This window comes from Galendromus occidentalis, unplaced genomic scaffold (assembly GCF_000255335.2).
Source record: "Galendromus occidentalis unplaced genomic scaffold, Mocc_1.1 scf7180000077360, whole genome shotgun sequence".
Classification (NCBI taxonomy): domain Eukaryota; kingdom Metazoa; phylum Arthropoda; class Arachnida; order Mesostigmata; family Phytoseiidae; genus Galendromus; species Galendromus occidentalis.
The window spans coordinates 370,655-388,771 of record NW_003805348.1 but is presented as its reverse complement, the minus strand read 5'-3'; the positions used below and the strand labels follow the sequence as shown (position 1 = coordinate 388,771).

Here is an 18,117-nt window from a genome sequence, read left to right as displayed (position 1 = left end):
GACCCGAAAGATGCACGGAAGGCTCGGGATTCTCGCGGACCTCCGGACGTTATAGCGTGAAGGTGCAAAGCGCATACTTGGGAAAAGCCGCATACACGTTGCGACTGAAAGCCAAAAGCGAGCGAAAAGTCGGAGCTCCCGACCATGCCACACGTTCCCTTTGACCGACACTGGAATCGATTCCCCGATGACCGATACGGAAAAAAATTCAAGACTACGCGTCGACACTCATGAAACCTGTGAATTTACTGATTTCCATCACGGAGAGCCGAAAAGTCCGCTCTCAAGTCCCGTTGGGACGAAAACCTCCAATGTTTTGAATGCGCACTTTTGCTGTTGCAGGAATAATGCTTTGTGTCAACTGAAAATCTCTGTCGTCGGCCTGACCGTTGGCGACGATCAAGATGAACGGTGAAGGGGGACCTTCGGTCCCCATAACGACCTTAGCTGCGGTCCAGGGCTTAACGGACCTTCTCAGCGAGCTTCCATTGCCGGTCAGCCTTCCGGGCGCCTGCAGTCCTGCATCACGACCAGTGATATCCGCGCACGAGGCTGATGAGGTCCAGAACATTCTCAATAACGGGAACTACCTCCTACCTCAGGTCATCGACGCGCTTTCGAGAACGAACATCGATAACCTCGAGGTACGTATGACGATCCGAGCGATTCTCGACGGTCGACGTCGGATCCTGGCTCGACAGTCGCTATTCATGTGTCACGTGTCCAGCTCCCGTTCCTTTCCCCATAGTACCCCAGATTCTAAACTTCTTCCATGTCCTCTGCAGATCGATGATGGCGTACTGTCTCCGGTTTCTGGGAACGGCAACATGTCGCAGATGCTATCTCACCTCCTGTCGTCCCAGCCCCAGTTGTTCGGGCCGAAACCCGCGATGACCACCCCGCATTGGGGTGCAGCCCAACTAGGCCAGCAGCAGCAGCAACCCCAACCACAAGCACAGCAGCCGCCGCCACAGCAACAATATTATCCGGCTGCGAATCAAACGTTTTCGCCACAGCATCAGCAGCCAGCGACTCCGCATGGCCAGTCTCCGCAGCAAGCGAATAGCCAACAGTTTGTCAATCCGCAGCAGCAAGCGTCGCCCTACTATCGCCAACCTCAGAACAACAAGCACTTCAACAGTAACTTCAACCAACATCAATTTCCCGTACAGAAAGATCATAGCGTGGCTGGAATTCTCGACAACCACCATGGACCCTACGGTCAAGCTAGTCTCCAGGGCCCCGCAGGTCACAGTATGCAAGCGATGCTTCCCGGTGCAACGAATCAATTGCCACAGACAGCGCAACAACAGCAGCAGCACAACGCAATGCATCTGCCCATCGTCAATCCTATGGTTCCGAATAATTTCCTCCCGGCCAACGGAATCGATCCAACGTTAGACAAGCATCTGAATGACATGGTTCACAATTTCCCCTCAACCATGCATCAGCAACAACTCCCACACCAACAGCTGCAAGCGCCGCATCTTCAACATACGCAGCAACAATTCCATCAGCAGCATCCTCAGCAACAATTCCATCCCCAACAGCAACAGCAGCAGCAGCAGTTGAGTTCACCGACCCATCAGCAACAGTCCCAAATGATGAATGCCCAAATGCCAACGACGTCGACGGCGCCCGCAACGCCGAGCACACCGCAAGCAGCGGATAAAACGAATGTTCCACCGAAGAAGAAATTCCGCTCTCGTGGTAAGGATCCCAAAGTTTGGGGTGGAACCCCCATCAAGAAGCGGAAAGAGCCGGAGTTGCGTCCCGACGAATTGTCCACCATGGACAGCTTGATCGCATCTTCATTGACGGAACGCGTGAAGCGGAGACGGCGAGGCAACAAAACCAAATACATAGAGGACGATCAGAAGGACGATTCGGACGCCGAGGCTGGTGAAGCTGGGACGGGGGAAGGCGATTCCGACTTCGAAGGGTCAAGAGGACGTCAGGATAAGAAGGATATGGGTGCACCAACGAATAATAAGATTGCCAGTCCCAAGAAGAATCTTAAGGAGCCCACCCCGCCACCTAAGGAAATCATCATCAAGAAGGCGAAAATCAAAAAGATTCGCAGAGAACAACAGACGGAAGCGATGACCGCCGAGGAGTTGATGGAGTCCACCACCTATCAGAGATTTACGCGCCTTGTAGAGAAAACCTTCGATGCAATGGAGGACGTCGACCTGGCACAAACAGTTGATGAAGAGGATACGTGTCCCGAGGAGTTCCTCATACCTTTGAAAACCCTGAAAGAGTTGGCCGACGAAAGTGCGAAGTTGAAAGTACTCAGAGCTACCAACCAAGTTCCAGCGGACCGACTTGTCAGGTATGTGGACTGCGTTTTTGCTCCGGAAAGGATGATCACGGTCTCATCAAGAGAATGACCAGTCTATCAGAGATCGCTTGGAGTATCCGGGAGTGAGCGGGATGAAGAGAAATCGAGTGCCTTTCCCCAGTATTTCGTGTTTGTGATCATAAACTCTAAACTTGATTTTTTCTCTCCAGATTGTTAACAATACTCGAACGTAATATCCTCGACGGGACCCGGGTGTGTCTGGGAGGGGAGCAAGACGACGATGAAGGTGCCGCCATCGAATTGATGATGGACAAAATTCAACGAAGTGCCGACAGCTCGCTCACCGCGCTCTACATAATGACAGCGGCTGACATGCCCGAGAAAGTGTTCCTGGAAGATGTCATCGAGCGGATAGTGACGTTCGTGAAATTCCAAGTCCAGAATACAATATACCCCGCCTTCGATCCAGCGTATCGGGTGTCGAAAAAAGACGAGGAATCGACGGCGTCCCTGAAGCAGAAACGATACTACTCTTCAATGAAGTCTCGTCAAAAGAATGTGACTCAACTCTACAATAAGCTGCGCGAGGCGGTTGGCCTGTTAGCCGAGCTGCTGAAGCTGCAGACGCTGACAGATACGATCGTATTGAAGGTTTCCAGTCTCGGTGTGAGTCCATTCTTTGTCGAAGGCGTATCCGAACTCCAACTGAACGCCTTACGGCTCGTAACAGCAATTTTCACGCGTTATGTACCTCATCGGCAATTGATCCTAGAAGATATTCTAGCATCGATCGCTAGGTTACCCACCTCCAAGCGAAGTTTACGAAATTATCGCCTGAACTCGGAGGAACAGATCCAGATGCTTACGGCATTGGTGAGCAACTTCAGTGATCGTTTATCTGATATCTGGGAGCGACGACAATATTCCCCCTTTCGGGAGGCGAACCCGACTCGTGTTCGGACGATATTTCTTCCTAGTCGACTTTTCTTAACGTCCGTTATTCGTATTTTCTAGGTACTGCAACTCATCCACAGTGTGGTTCGATTACCTGAAGTGGAGTCGAATAAGAAAGATGATTCCAAGGAGGAGGGCACACCGAAGTCGAAGTCGAAAGAAAAGGATAAAGAGAAGGAGAAGGATAAGGATGGATCGTTAGACGAATACAAACCTCTCGACGAGGTTGTTCTGATGACGTCCTACGAAGAAGCTATCCGCACAGCTGTCAGTTTTCTTTCTGTGTTTTTGAAGAAATGTGGTGTCAAACACGAAGACATGGATTATCGGTGAGTAGTCCAACCCGCTTCCCCGCTTCCTCACTTTTCTGAACAACGGAGTCTCACTCGAGTCTTGGATCGGGTTCACGATCTCTCGAGGCTCCTCAGCATCTCACTCCGAACGGAAACACGTGCTTTTTCTCAAAGATAATTCATGAACTGATTCAACGTCCTCTCGATTCCAGGCCGTTGTTTGAGAACTTCGTGCAAGATCTACTATCGACGGTGAATAAGCCTGAATGGCCGGCGTCCGAAATGATGTTGTCCCTTCTGGGCCAATTGTTGGTGAACAACTTCAGTAACAAGAATCTGGACATGTCCATGAGAACCTCATCGCTCGAGTATCTTGGTGTGGTAGCGGCCAGACTCCGGAAGGATGCGGTCCAAACGAAAATTCGACACGAGGTCATCGATGATATCCTCCGTCAAATCTGCGATGACAACGAGGAAGAGGACATCCAGACGAAGCCGAAGAAAAAGAAGAAGAACAACGCGGCCAAACTGAAGGTGCGTAGCGGAGTCCGACTACCGGAGGGAAATTAACTTTTCTCCATGATTCCGGTTCCCCGATTATTATCGTCATCGAGTGCCAAACGTGCCCCTTTTCATAGATGTAACTGACTTTTTCCCCCGCTCGTATAGGAGGAACGCGATGAGGTTACGATACTGCAGCAGGCTTTACTCCATTATCTGGACGGGAACGCAGAATCTGATCCATCCTTAGAGTTCTCCAAGAGATTCTATCTGGCTCAGTGGTACAAGGACGCAGTCGCAAACGCGAAGGTGGATGCAAGTGAGTCTAGAGATTTTTTTCAATATCCTCGAACAGCTCGGCAAGGCGCAATGTGGTTCGTTCTTTCCTCCTTTCCTTCTGCCGTACGTTTGTGGAAGACTGGCGATCGGTAATGGATCTTATTTGTATGCTCAAAAGACTCCAGCTCCCGAATCCTCCCCGCTATTCCTTCGAATTGAACCTAATGCGTCCGAATCTTCCTTGTTCAAGGTGACCCCATGGTCAAACCCAAAAGAGAACCCAAAAGCGATCCCGAAGATGAGGACGAAGCTGTCAAGCTTGAGAAAACTCAAATGGTCATCAAGTTGGCCGAGCGACGGAAAAAGTTCGTCTGCGAAACGATACAACAAGACTACGCCGATTTCGGAACCGTGGAAATCGTGCGAACAACCCTGGACTATGACACGGCGGAACTCATATCTCGGTTTCTCGCGTCGCGGAGACCGTTTTCGAGAAGTTTCGACATATACCTGTCACAGATCCTCAAAGTACTCGGAGAAACTACCACGGCTGTACGAACGAAAGCTATGAAATGTCTCACTCAAGTCGTCGAAGCCGATCCTGACATTCTTGCGCGACTCAACGTAAAAGTTGCTGTCCACTCGAGGCTTCTCGACACAGCGACATCTGTGCGAGAAGCGGCAGCGGATCTTCTTGGAAAATTCCTCCTACAATCACCCGAACTAATAGACGCCTACTACGAAATGTTGACGCAACGGATACTCGACACCGGTGTTTCGGTGCGAAAACGTGTCATCAAAATCCTCAAGGACATCTGTGTTGAGCAGCCAGACTACAAGAACGTACCCGATATCTGTGTGCGGATCATCAGACGAGTGAACGACGAAGAAGCCGTGAAGAAATTGGTGGGCGAGGTGTTCCAATCGTTGTGGTTCGTGCCATGCAAAGACGGCGAGACCGAACGCATCACCCAGAAAGTACGCAATATCTGCCACGTAGTTGCCGCGTGCCGAGACACTGGCCTGGAATGGTTTGAACAGTTATTAGCGAACCTGCTCCGCTCGAAAGAGCACGAAGCGAATTTGCCTCACACGAAGAGGGCCTGTCGTCAGATCGTGGATGCTCTCGTGGATAACGTGTTGGAGCTGGAAGGTGACCAGCAGCAGAACGCACGCAGTCATCTGATAGCGTGTCTCACGACGCTCAACATGTTCACGAAAATCGAGCCCCACCTGACGACGAAGCACTACCAAATTTTCCAGCCGTACCTGTTGATTCCCTGCAAGACGATGGCTGAACAATTGATAATCAACGCTGTTTCACATTGTTTAGAGTTAGTCGTTCCTCTAGTCGATCATCCGTCGGAAGATTTCCTCGTTCAGGTTGAAGAAGCACTCATGAAACTGATTGTCAGAGGTCATTTATCTGTTCTACCGGCGGCCACCAGTTGTCTCGGCAAAGTCATCAACTGCGTCACCAAAAACCACAAGCTCGTCAGGGACTGCTTCTGCAAAATAGTTAAAACGGTCGAGTTCTTCAAGAACGAGCCCCAGAAAGCACAAAAACCCGTTCTCATGAGAAATCTTTTCACGGCGGGACTCATCTGCAAGCACTTCGACTTCGAGCACCTCCAAGATCCAGCGGTATCCCACCGGAACGAGAAGGAGATCGTGTTCGATTGTTTCATCCACTTCAACGCTCATCCCGACGAAGACATTCGGCTGAAAGCTCTACAAGGTCTCGGACTTATGCTGAACCGTCATTTCGATCTCATGCTCGGAGACGAAGTCAAAAATCTCTATCACTACATTTTGGAAAATTCCGGAGTTACGTGCACGTTCAAGGTCACAGTGCTCACCAGCATAAAAACCTACCTTCACGAAGAAGAGCAGAAGATGATCGAGAAGGATCGGGAGTGGGCGAAAATGTCGAAGAAAGAAAACCTCAAAGAAATGGGTGATGTGTCGTCTGGCATGGCGTCAACTGTGATTCAACACTACATGAAACCTGTCCTGTCGTCGGTTCTTTCAAAACACATTAAGGTTCGGAAAGGTGCATTATTCGTGATCCAACTCGTCCTCGGTCAAGGTTTAGTGCATCCGGTGCAAATGGTACCTTATTTGTCGTGTCTGGGTAGCGACGACGACCTGCTCACGCGCACCACGGCCGAGCGGTTGCTCCAGGAGCTCGAGAAGAAATATCCCGGTTTTGTTCAGATGAAGGCGCCTGCTGGAGTCCGTTTGAGCTATCGACTCCAGAGCGTGCTCAGGGAAGATCTCAAAGATAAGGACGATCGTCTCATTCGTGGGCTCCGGCTTCAAGCCGATGGCCAGCCCATCGCTCGCAATGGCTTCCTTTACACCGTGCTTCGATCGACGCGGCAGACCCGAAGAGCTTTTTTGCTCTCGTTGCTGAAGGCCTTCGATGGAGACGATCGATTTACGCTGTCGGAACTTCTGTACATGGCGGACAATATCGTATATTTCCCGTATCTCGTTCAAGACGAACCGCTGTTCGTCATGCACAACATCGATATACATCTGTCGGTGACGGGATCTGGTCTTCTGCAGAACTTCAGAGACCAGCTACGACAGAAGCCCCGCCATCATCGGAACGAACAAGTCATGAATCACGAAACCGATTCGGACGACGACGACAACGACGACATCGAATCCCTTATGGAGAGACTTCCTGAAGACACGAAGATCGTCCAGGAGCTAATGATCAATTCTCACGCCTGCATTCTACTCTTGCTCTGCAAGCAGGCCCTGAAAGAGATCTACGGCTTGACCGATACCAGGATCCAGCAGTATTCACCGAATGAACAAGCGAAAGCCTACGAGAAGCAGGTCACCCGGAAGGTGGGAGTGCACTTTACACCATCTCTCACCCTTGAGAAGCTCAAGAATCCTGGTGATTCGTTGAAGGTGAAGAAAGAACTCGACGAGAACAGCAAACGAGCTCTGGTCGGTCAGTACATGCAATTCCGACAGCTCATGCTGAGCATCGATCCGAGCGACGAAGACGCCGAAGAGCAGCCTCAGGTCAGTACATACTCATGTCTTACAAAGACGCAGATTTCCTACAACTCACAATAAGCTAGGTAAATCATGAAAGTCAGTAGGTCTCGGACTGCTGGCGACTGCCCTCATTCCCGTGAGCACGAGCACGAAACTCATCCATAGGCATCGAATTGCAGGGTCCTGTCGTCACGGCGCGAGTCGAGGAATCCAGTAACGGAATCGTCCTCAAGATCTCAAAAGCTCCTCCGCCGCCGGAGAAACCCCCACCACCAACCGCCACCACAGTGGTTCTTCCGCCGGGACACGAGGTTACGCCATCTCCTGAGAAGAAACGTCGCGGACCCATACCGAAATTAAAAATCAGCTCCGTTAGCAAAGAACCGAAAACGCCCGGTAAACGAGGCCGGAAGCCTGGAAGACCGAAAAAGAAGAAACGCATCGAGTCGTCGGACGAAGAAAGTGAAGAAGACTCCGATTTTGAGTGAACATGGAGGGCAGTGAAGTAAGCTGCTGGAGTGATCCGAGGAAAAGTAAATGGCTTGTCGCAGCGACGGCGAGCTGCGGCTACGGAGATCACCGACTTGGAATCCACTATGGTCACAAGTTGCCGCGTATTTCTAGAAAATACGAAAATCCTGCGCGGAGTCTCTCAAGGCTCCGAAACTCGCAGCTGGCGAATCGGCGGGACCGGCTCGGCGCCGGCCAGAGCGCCCGCCCTGTAAATAGCGTAATGTCTCGATAAATGTACATTGTGTAGCTTTCAAGTTGGTTGGGTTGTTTTCTGCTTGCCATGCAACGTGTATTGTAGAGAAGTCATTGCGGGCAAGAATAATTAGTTCGTTACCATCGACCGGAATAGACATTCGATCATCGTCGTCATGAGAAGAACTTGAGATTCCATGGTGAACGCATCGCTGTCAACGAGGTGGAGGGAATTCTGCCCCGATGGATTCCGCGTGGCTACAGTGATTCGGAAGCGGTCTATTGACCATCTTCAGGTTACGGAGGACAGACGATTTCTGGCCATCGGAACGATTCGACCTCCCTCTTCCCGAGAAGTCTCCAGTCGGGAGGGGCAACCCTTTGTCACACGAATCTTCGTTCTAATTTCCCCTTCAACCCAATGTTTTCTCACTCAGATTCGGCGAAACTTCTCCGTCGTATTTGCGATTGTCTCTTGGTCGGAATCGCATCTCTGTGTGGTCTAGAGAGTTTTAGTATTATTCCCCTCTGCAGGGAGATTTTAAAATTCAGAATTCATATAGATGCAGCGAAATTTCGCGGTGGAATCCAATTTACTCGATGCTGATGATCGGAATATCCGTCAATGTGTTTAAATCATCATTCACTCGCAGGCAGAAGCTGCGCTCGGTGAAGAACGAGACCAATGGTTTGAGAGTTTATCGGTAGCCGATAATGTGCAGCATAGAGACGACAAGTTTATCTAAGTTATTAACTGCGTACAGATCGACTGACTGATTGAGTCGTTAATTGAGTGGAAGGATGTGTGAAAGGAAGATGGATAACATCCGTCTATAGACATGCTGGTTTGAATCAGAGAGTGAGTGATCGGATGAATCATGACGAGAAATGGGAGGAACTAACGTCGACGATGAAGACGAATACACTGGGATCACGATTTGGGGAGCAGGATGTGTTTGTGACATCTGTTAAATACAGTTTTCGACTGTAATAGTAACAAATATATCAACAAGAATCATACGCAGCACTTCGAATATGAATTAAAAGCGCTAAAGGAGCATGCGTCTTATATAGGACAGAGAACTTGAAGGCAGAGCCTCAATGGAATAAGGGAGATTTTTCGCAAGAAAACTCTATATAATATTAATATTGTAAAGTGTGAATAAAACATAAGCGGCGAGAAATCCGTGGTAAGCATACATGATGTACAGATGTTCTGTTTTCCTCCCAGACCTCAGCAAGGCCAAGACCCTGCGAGCGAATCACGCATGGGAGGTCAGTACGGGGGTTCCGCGCCTCTTCGCGGTCGGATTCCGAGGTTCGGGGTCTTGGGTTCAAACCTTCGTCCGAGAGAGCCCGAGGTCACCAATCAGCGCGCTCTTCCCAGGCCATTCCCGACACCAACCATGACTGAGGATCCTCTTGTGGGAATTCATCGCGAGCCTCCGTCCGCAGTAGGCTGCTGACGCCGGTTAGCGAAATATCTCCATCCATACCTCTCTGTTCTTCTGAGGGAGCGTCACGCACGTGTACCAGCCACGTATCCGGTGGGATTTATCGAGGAATCCCCATAATTTCTGTTCGAGGTAAGCCTCGAGTACCGAGGAGCAGGGAGCCGCAAGTGCGGAACAAACTTCCGGCAGGACTCCCTACAGAGGTTCTGGGGAAGTTTCCGGTGCGTGCCTCCGAATCACCTCGCCCCTAGAACAAAAATAGAATTTTCTCGAGTTGTCGTTGATCCATTGCCTCGCGGGCTCGGCCGAAAACTCGATGGTGGCGAAAAGTGTTCGCTGAAGAGCGTTTCCTGAATCCCACGAATTCAGTCGTATAATTCCGGTACGAACCTTCCCTCGGATTGTACACGGAGCTATCTAATTGTAAGACGGGCGTTGGCGTTGAAGGCGGCAGCGGAAAGAGAGGGCTGAATTCCAGAGTCAGCCTCCAGAAACTCGGAATCCGATAAGCTGCTCTCTGGACTGTGAATGGATTTCTTATAGCCTGAGAATTCTATCCTGAGCAGAAGAGGGAACAGAAAAACGTTCCTCACCGAAGAAAGCCAGACTAGTGAATTGCAGTGTTCATTAAGGGAGCGACGACTCGAAAGTCCGAATTCATTTTTTTACGGAAGCGAAAGTTTTGCTCCAGTGAGCCCAGCCTCGTTTTCTGGACGGACACTCTCGTCACTGATTGTGAGTCTTACCGCCTGCTTATATAACGGTCGGAAGCTAAGCTCAGGCCACATTCGTGCTCGCTCCAAGCTCAAAATGAACTTCAGCGTAAGCTCTCTTAGTGTAGTCAGCACGAGGTACCGAAATGATTCCGATCTCTCTGAGCTCGATAGATTTAACCTAACGAATCTCTTCAGGCTTATCTCACCATCGCTCTCGGCGTTCTGGTTTCTTTCGCTTCTGCCGGTTACTTGGGATACGGCGGATTATACGGCGCTCCTCTGCTCCCCTACGCCCCGTACGGTCTCCCTCTCGGTCGAGCATGGAGTTACGGAAGCGTTATTAAACACGGGTATGGGCTGGGCTATGGATCGGCTTACGTCAAGCCTCTTCTCTCCTACGAACCATTCGGATACTTGAAGAAATGAGCCAGCTGTTCTGGAACTTGAATCATGCCCTAGGAGGTTTCCGATTCCTCGTGGAGATTGCCCCAAAACGGAATCACAATAAAATGAGAAATCCCGAGCTTGACACCGGCTTCTGAGAACCTTTGATTATTCTCACGGCATGATTTCTCGCCCGGACCCTCCGGTCGTCTGCGCGGGTCCGCGAATCGTGGGTCGATGGAAGTGGAAGTTCTGCGGGTCAGTCAGGAACTCGAGCCACGGGCTCCTCTTTGAAGAAAATTTGATCGAAGAGGCACTTCCCCCGGGCGGGGGCTTCATGGCCGCAAGAATCGGGAAGCTCCCGGGGCTCTCTGCTCGGAGCTACATTTTTCTGGTTACACACGAGAGGTCAGGCGGAAAATTTCAGAAAGAGGGCTTTCATAGGACAACCACTATAGCTTCGAGCTTTATTCCTTTTTGGAATTCAGGATTCATCTGAACGTTGACTCAAAAATCGTATCATGTATCGTCAGTCTCTCTTGGTCATACACTGGACTCTCTCTCCTTTTGATGAAGGAAGATGCTTAATTCTATGAGCACCGAGACCATATTCAATCGTCACTAAGCCGATCGGACCGATTATCCATCGGGGGAAGGAATTCGCCCGCCGGGGAGACTCGCGGGACCCATCCGTCGAAAAACAGATGACGCACCATACCTGTGGTGACTTTCAGGCAGCGCCCCGTCTTCGGAGCCTGTTTTGACTTACAGGCTCGGTTGAGGTGTCGGCCAGAGAGAAAACGCTGACGAACAAGCGAGAGACAAACTACCGAGGAGATGAACTCGACCCCTCATGATAAGTAATGCTTCCGGTCGATCACAGGTGGCTTCCCTAGATCTAGATCACAAAGCAGGAAAGTGATTAAAGCAGTTCATCGTATTCTTCCGCTAGACTGTCGAAGGCCGCGGTGCGCCACTCGAGCAGAATTGGCTCATTCGCCGTCGTCACGGGTCTTGAATTCGATCGTGTCGGTGCGGACTGGGTCCTGGTGACCGTTCTGCTACTACTACCCGATCTCGTTCTGGAGATCTTCTTCTTGTTGAGGTCGGAATCTTGCAAAGCCTCTTCCAGAATGGAATTCGCCAAGCCCGAGAAAAGGTATTCCAGGAATACACCGAGTCCGGTGAGGATTGGCTCGAGGGACGTGAATGTATGGTTGTGAGAGGTCGTGTCTACTTCTTCCTTAAAGAGAACGATGGTGAAAATTCCGGCGAGAGCATCAGCGTTCATCGCGTTTTCTTCGTGGAGATGGACAATTTGTTGGAGGAAAAAATACAATGTATCAGACACACTAAAGACTGGGTCAGGCCTCCGCTGACAAGCAGCTCAGCCATACCCTTCAGATGGAAGGAGCGAAGTTCCGGTCCAACTTGCAGAATTCGTCTGATGATGATTTTTTGAATGTCGACCGGGATCCATGGATCGGATAGGGTCCGCATCCAACGTTTGTAGAGAGCGCAGTACTCGTGGATGTCCTCAGCGTCTTCCGAGAGAATCGCTCCCTTATGGGTGAAGTATTCTCTGATTGGCTTCTGTCGACTCTGCCGTCCGGACTCGCGGAAGAGGAATTTTGTGTCAGCCTTCAGAAGAATCTTCCTGCTCAAATAGTCCATGATGTAAGGGACCTCGAAGCCATCCAGATGTATGCTTATGTCCTGTAAGAGAATCACGAACGTTCGGAGCGTGATTACTGATTTCATCATCATTGGCCGCGACTCCTACGAAAGTCGGAGTCAGGCCATTTCCCTCGACGAGGACGGACCTCATTGACGTCTGCGGACATCTTCTCTGAAGATCGGGAAAAGTGAGGTTTACGGCGGAGATTCTTCCTGAAGCTCTGGTCACCAAAGTACAGAAGGGACTCGATTTTTTTACGTTAGAGGAGCTAAGCTCAGACGCGGGGAAAGGAGGAACAGACATCGAAGGTCTGTCTCACAGAGCGGTATCATCAACGAACCTTGTTACATGGCACCATTCTGTGTTTCAATAACTTCTTCGAATAGAAACGGTTGCAACACATGTCCATCTTCTGAGTTAATGTGTCATAACACGAGCGAATGTTCTTGCAGCGCAGCATGATGGGAACGCGCGTTCCGCGAAGCAGAAAATGCCGATACAGAACTTGTAGGTCTGCGCCTTTTTATCAAAATAGGATTCGTCACTTAAGGACGGCGGAGGAACATCGCCGTCGCCGCGTCCCTTACACGGTGTCGCAGAGATGTCAACAATGCTTCCGGGAGATGCATGTTTCGAGGGTCCCGTGCTGCACACGTTTGAACCAGAAGAGTGAAACACGTACGAGACCGCCAAGCTTGAGATCTCAGAAGTTCGCGAGTATTATCGCATGGAAGAGGCCGCAAAATAACTATTTTTGAATGAACTGACGAGGGGTGGAATGCGCGTCGGATAGGCGATTTCGCAGCAAGGAGTAGGAACATATCTTCCTCGCACTCCGATTTTGGAGAATAAGAGGGACCGAGAAGAGCAGCGATCGCCTGATCAATCATTCGCGACGGTATGTCGGTCCGGTGGACACATTGATGAGCGAAGATCAAGCGCCAATAGATGCATATCCCGAATTCGAACAGACGATGCCCGTTCCCACGGCATTGACTTGGGCGACAATCCGTGACGGCCTTGTGTTTCGGGATCAGATGACCACCAAGTTACCTAATAAGAAGATCCCACACGTTACCTAACGGATACTTGTACGTTATCGTGAGTGACCGTTAACGCTGCCCCCGCCCCCTTGCCCTATCGGCGTTGAGGGGTATATAAGCGGCCCATCGCCGAAATTCTGTTGACGACAGCTCTCTTGAGTAGCTACGAGTTTCACTTGTACAATTCTTCCTTGCGTTGTCGCGATGAAAGCACAAATTCTAGCTTTAGTGATGCTACCTCTAATGAGCACAGTTCACGTCAGTCAAGCCGGTGAAGTTAAAAAGATCGCCAAGATCGCCACCATCGCCTACCTGGTGCACAAACACCTCAACCCCAAAGGCCCCACGGCGTACCATATCTCTGAACCGTGAGTACTCGCCCCCCAACTGATCATGTGGACTCTACGAGTTTAGAGAAACAGGAACGGGATCTCGTTCGGAGCTTGATAGCTCTCTGGAATCTTTAGCTCTTTCGAAGCCGAACGGGATAGAGTCTGACTATACAAGAAGGAGATCGTACTCTTCCGAGAGCTTCGATCGAAGAATATTTCCCGAACGTCTCTGGAGCCACGGTTGGATGTTTAAGGTGTGAAAAGTCCAGAGGCAACAAGTGACTCTGGTTCTCCGACAGGCATTCGCGATCAGTGATGCACGAAATCGCAGTGGACCCGACGGCGCTGTTCAACAAGCTGCTTCGCAAAACGGAACTTGTCGTCTCGAAAATGGTGCTCGCTCAACGTCTTCTAAACACTCTGTTGCACCTGCTCAAGATCGCCGACGCGCTGCCCCCCGAGAGGGTGATTCCGATGATGGCCGTCATTCGCGAAGATGCCAGAGTGACCGACAAAGCCGTCGAGTCTATGGGAGCGAATCTCAATCAGCTGTTCGGTCTCGTGCAAACTCCCAACGGAGATCTCGACGTGCAAAAGATTTCTCAATTGCTCAAAGTTCTACAACCGAAAGACAGTTCCACGTCGGCCGGCGGCAACGGGGATAAGTCGACGAAAAGTTCCCTCCTACCCGAAACGAACTGGTAGTACGGGGTTTGTGTTCCAAGCCGCACCGTGCAGCGCGGCTCCGCCTGACGCGCAGTACCTAAAAGGATTTGAGATACGTTGTCGCCTAGTTTAGGGCTCTGTGGCCCCGGGACGCTCACTGCAGGTGTTGTTCTTCGTTCCAGGGTCTCTCGAAATCACCGCTCCACCCCTGAGCAATATCATGTGGAGGCTTATGACGTACCCCACCAGCAAGCGCCCAGCGCGGACTCATTGGTACCGTCACCCAGAGTCCAGGCGACGGGATCTCCCCAATCCACGCTAGAGCCGACCGGGGTTGACTACGCAGAAATCGCGGCTGTCGCCGGCGCCGCACATTCCTTGCACGCGAATGGGCTCAAAGACGATGGATGGTGGTAGATTAGTATCTGTTAATTTCCTTCCTTTCTGCACAAAGTACATGTCTATCGGACCGTCGGCCAGAGTATTTGTATGTTTGTCGATATGCTTGTTTGCTTGTTCATCAAAATGATTGTTCGTCCATATTCTCCCCATCAACTTGTTGCCTTGTTTCTGCGTCAGATATAAGTTTCTGTATCTGTGTCGTAAACACAACGGCAGCGTGTTTGTGTGTGTTTTCCGTGTCCACTCTCTGTGCAATAAACGAGGTCCCCGCATGCATCGTGATCGAGCTTCGTTCTATCCCAAAAGATTCACAGCAACGATTCGCGGGAGCTACGAGTGTGATCGTGGTACCAGAGGGTTCAATGGTTGGTCGCGGGCCGTATAATCGATTGTACTTGACTGCGGATTTCTCCGCGACGCAGCTAGTTCGGAAAGAAATAGATCTGAAAGCTCGCGCGGAAGGCGGGGTGGGTTCGATCTTTGCTGCCGGAAAAATATGCAGGTACTCGGCTTTGATCCTCCTAGGTACATTTGCTGTATGGATCCGTCCTCGGAAGCAATGTGAATAACAGTACCCGGGACGTTAAACCTTGGCTGCGTGGTTCAGCCCGAATTTTTTTTTCAAATCTGAAAGCTTATAGTGCTGAGCGGAGTGGTTTTCAGTCTGCGTTCATTTCTCGCACGTCCTGCACGAAGTAATTTCCGTACAGGAAACTCCAGGGACTTCCTGCGCGCACTAAGTCTCTCCGGACAGGCGGAAAATTCGAAAGCCGAGGGGTCTTCTCCCTCAGAGTAGCGACAAGGTGCTCCGTATATTCAATCGGAATGCAGCTCGAATAGGAGTGTCGTCCAGGATGGGGATAAGCTTGAGATATACAGGACGTCGTAATCGTCACCGCCAATTGTATCTAAGTTCCTTTACAGTGCACCCGTCTGGCTCCCCTACAAAGCCAAGCATCGGTCACTTATTGAGTCGAATCCCAACCTTCCCCAGCCTAATGTCCGCAGTTTCTAGTCAAGATTCTATTGCGCTTCGTAATTTCACAAGGCTCGAGTTATGGAATAAATTCTTCGATGTTTCTCAGAACTGCCTCAGAAGCCGTATCTCGGTTCGCTCGAAGTCCCTCGCCACCACTGATCTTGTGAACAACACCTGGTCTTGGAGGATCAGCTCTTGGATAGTCTCCGGAGACCTGTTTCCTCTGTCGCTTCGGGAATGGCTACAGGCTCGCACAAATCCGTGGCGAGTCTTCACTTATTGCTATCAATCCCCTTGAATAACGGTGCTTATGAAATGAAAAAAATTCTAGTAGCATCAATCCTGGCGCAGATCTTGATCCGAACTCCATAACTCGGACAGCAGTGATCAGTGTCGAGTAGGAAGGAGGGGTGCTCTTGACCTGGGAATCGGACTCGCACGTCGAAGTGGTTCATTAATCAGAGCATAGACCCAAGATCCTTAATCGCGTTCCGCGATTCTGCATAGAGTGTTGACGACCGGCCAGATTCGCTTGGTGTGATGGGTTTTCGTAGAGAGCAGAGGTTCTCGCCGTCAGCTTCTCGACGAGCGGAGCGCAGGCGAAGTGAGGTGATCCTTGCTGAATCAATGATTCGTAAAATTCTAGCGACGAGGTTCCTAAGCGCTCCTCCGCAGCGTCCCATCGATCGAATCCCAACGATGAAGATCATCATGTCACTCGAAACTCGGTCTTCTCGAGACCGAACTTCGCGCGTTCGTTCAAGAGAGAATTCTCAAGATCGTCCCGAGATTAGTCTGTCCTCTCGATCGTGGATCTTTGATCGAAGCACTCGCGGAATTCGGCAGTATCCACCCAGACGTCAAATTTCAACGGAAAGAAATGTCGACCGGAATGTTATGCGTATCGATCGGAATTGATCCACCTCGCTCTCCTACAATTCCATGGTACCCTCGATGACTCGTTCGAGACTCCCCCCGGTCTCGTGCTCAGAGTTTGTATACCCACTCTTCACGTGCAGACCACTGTATCGCCTGGCATAGAGCTCTGAAGAGATATCGCTGTGAGCTCCGCTCCGGCCACAAATTCCGACTGTGGCAAAATCGGTCGAGCCCACCGTGGCGCGTCAACGGACACGTCTCCTGCGGAATCTGGGTGCAACCCCACAAGGAAGGCAGAGGAACTGGGCTCGGCAAGCTCTGATCCCATCAGCTAGCAAATCCGATTCGGGCAGAGCGGAGAGATGCTCTCTGAGATCCCCGAAGCGATTCTGAATCCTTTTTCTTTCCAAATTGTGGGAGTTTAGACGCCATGGATAAGCAAGGTGACGACCCTGCGAAAACGTATCGAAAAATGATAGTCAGAAAACATTCCGCTAACTCAGGAAGTTCAGTTGGCGTATCGAACACGATCATGGCGCTTAGTCTCCGCCAAATACTCATTCAGACTAGACTTAAGCCTGGAGAGTCGATTCTGGAGCCGCTGAAGGGGCTTTTTCGGGAAAAGGGCTTTTTCGAATATATGGCTCACACAAAAGCCCTTTGTTTTCACAGCGACACCTGCTCGCGAAACGCGTAAGCCTGCATTCATGTTTTCGGAAGGCAGTCGAAAGCGTCGGCTGCTATTACCAGGGCCCTGATTCTGAAATAAAGATTCAAACCGTTCTTCCCGAGAAATTACCCCGTGATCAATGGCAGAAGAAAGTCAGAAGAGGGATATTGCTTGACGCGTGTACCTGATACGAATCGATTGGACATAGACAAGCCGCGGGCGAAGGCTGGTCTGCTGTTCGTAAGATTCTGACGAATGCCCCGAGTTTCCCCCCCTCCGTCCCAAAAAGGGGGGGGGGAAGTCTCGGTAGGGGGAGCCCCATTCCGCATAGGTATCTCGATGTCGTAGACTTCGACGGTAAATGTTCCAGCACTTCAAGACCGGCGACATGAGCTCATGCCAGGCGGTCACCCCCCCCCCCTCCGCCCTCTCCGTATCGAGAATTCTCGGATTAGTTGATGAGAAAGCTCTGCATGCCCCTCTGTGGGAAATCGATCCGACGGGGTTCTCTCTTAGTTCTCCACTCCTGGAGCGAGACATCGATAGTTTTCCCCTCCGCCGACCTCTGCTTCTCTGGAAGTCATCGATAGCATGTCTCACAGTCAGCAACTCCTGTTCTTGGCCATTGTATTGCTCCAACCCTACTCACTGGGCGAGATTCATGTTCTTTGACCTTCTATCCACGCGATTTGCGCGAGAAATCGGAAGAGACTCATAGCTCGTCTCGCTCTGGACGGATCGACTATCTCAGGATACCGACAGAGAGAGATTTCACGTCTGCCAATTAGTTTCCCTAGAAATGCCCTGGAGTGTCGAAGGTTTCCGGCAATAGTTCCTGGACACTCCGGGGGGGGGG

At 50.7% G+C, this 18,117-nt stretch overlaps 2 protein-coding genes across 2 annotated transcripts; one reads left to right on the top strand and one right to left on the bottom strand.

The window, feature by feature from the left end:
• Positions 1–404: 404 nt before the first annotated feature.
• Nipped-B (Nipped-B cohesin loading factor) lies at positions 405–7,841 on the top strand. Its single transcript, XM_029111154.1, has 10 exons — positions 405–644; positions 786–1,942; positions 2,003–2,335; positions 2,515–3,178; positions 3,320–3,358; positions 3,395–3,588; positions 3,765–4,086; positions 4,225–4,459; positions 4,583–7,377; positions 7,533–7,841. Exons 1-10 carry the CDS (start codon positions 405–407, stop codon positions 7,839–7,841), a joined length of 6,288 nt encoding a protein of 2,095 aa, XP_028966987.1.
• Positions 7,842–11,291: 3,450 nt separating this feature from the next.
• On the bottom strand, positions 11,292–12,885 carry LOC100902165 (uncharacterized). The gene is made up of 2 exons (XM_029111149.1): positions 12,631–12,885; positions 11,292–12,328 (listed from the first exon to the last, which is right to left on the bottom strand). Exons 1-2 carry the CDS (start codon positions 12,748–12,750, stop codon positions 11,900–11,902), a joined length of 549 nt encoding a protein of 182 aa, XP_028966982.1. The 5' UTR covers positions 12,751–12,885; the 3' UTR covers positions 11,292–11,899.
• Positions 12,886–18,117: the final 5,232 nt, after the last annotated feature.

Bases quoted from the DNA above. Each gene is read 5' to 3' on its own strand.
- Nipped-B (XM_029111154.1), top strand. From the start codon at position 405: ATGAACGGTGAAGGGGGACCTTCGGTCCCCATAACGACCTTAGCTGCG. The intron at 645-785 runs GTACGTATGACG...TGTCCTCTGCAG, and splicing joins CGAACATCGATAACCTCGAG to ATCGATGATGGCGTACTGTC. The intron at 3,179-3,319 runs GTGAGCAACTTC...CGTATTTTCTAG, and splicing joins TCCAGATGCTTACGGCATTG to GTACTGCAACTCATCCACAG.
- LOC100902165 (XM_029111149.1), bottom strand. From the start codon at position 12,750: ATGCTGCGCTGCAAGAACATTCGCTCGTGTTATGACACATTAACTCAG. The intron at 12,329-12,630 runs GTTCGTTGATGA...ATTCTCTTACAG, and splicing joins GAATGGTGCCATGTAACAAG to GACATAAGCATACATCTGGA.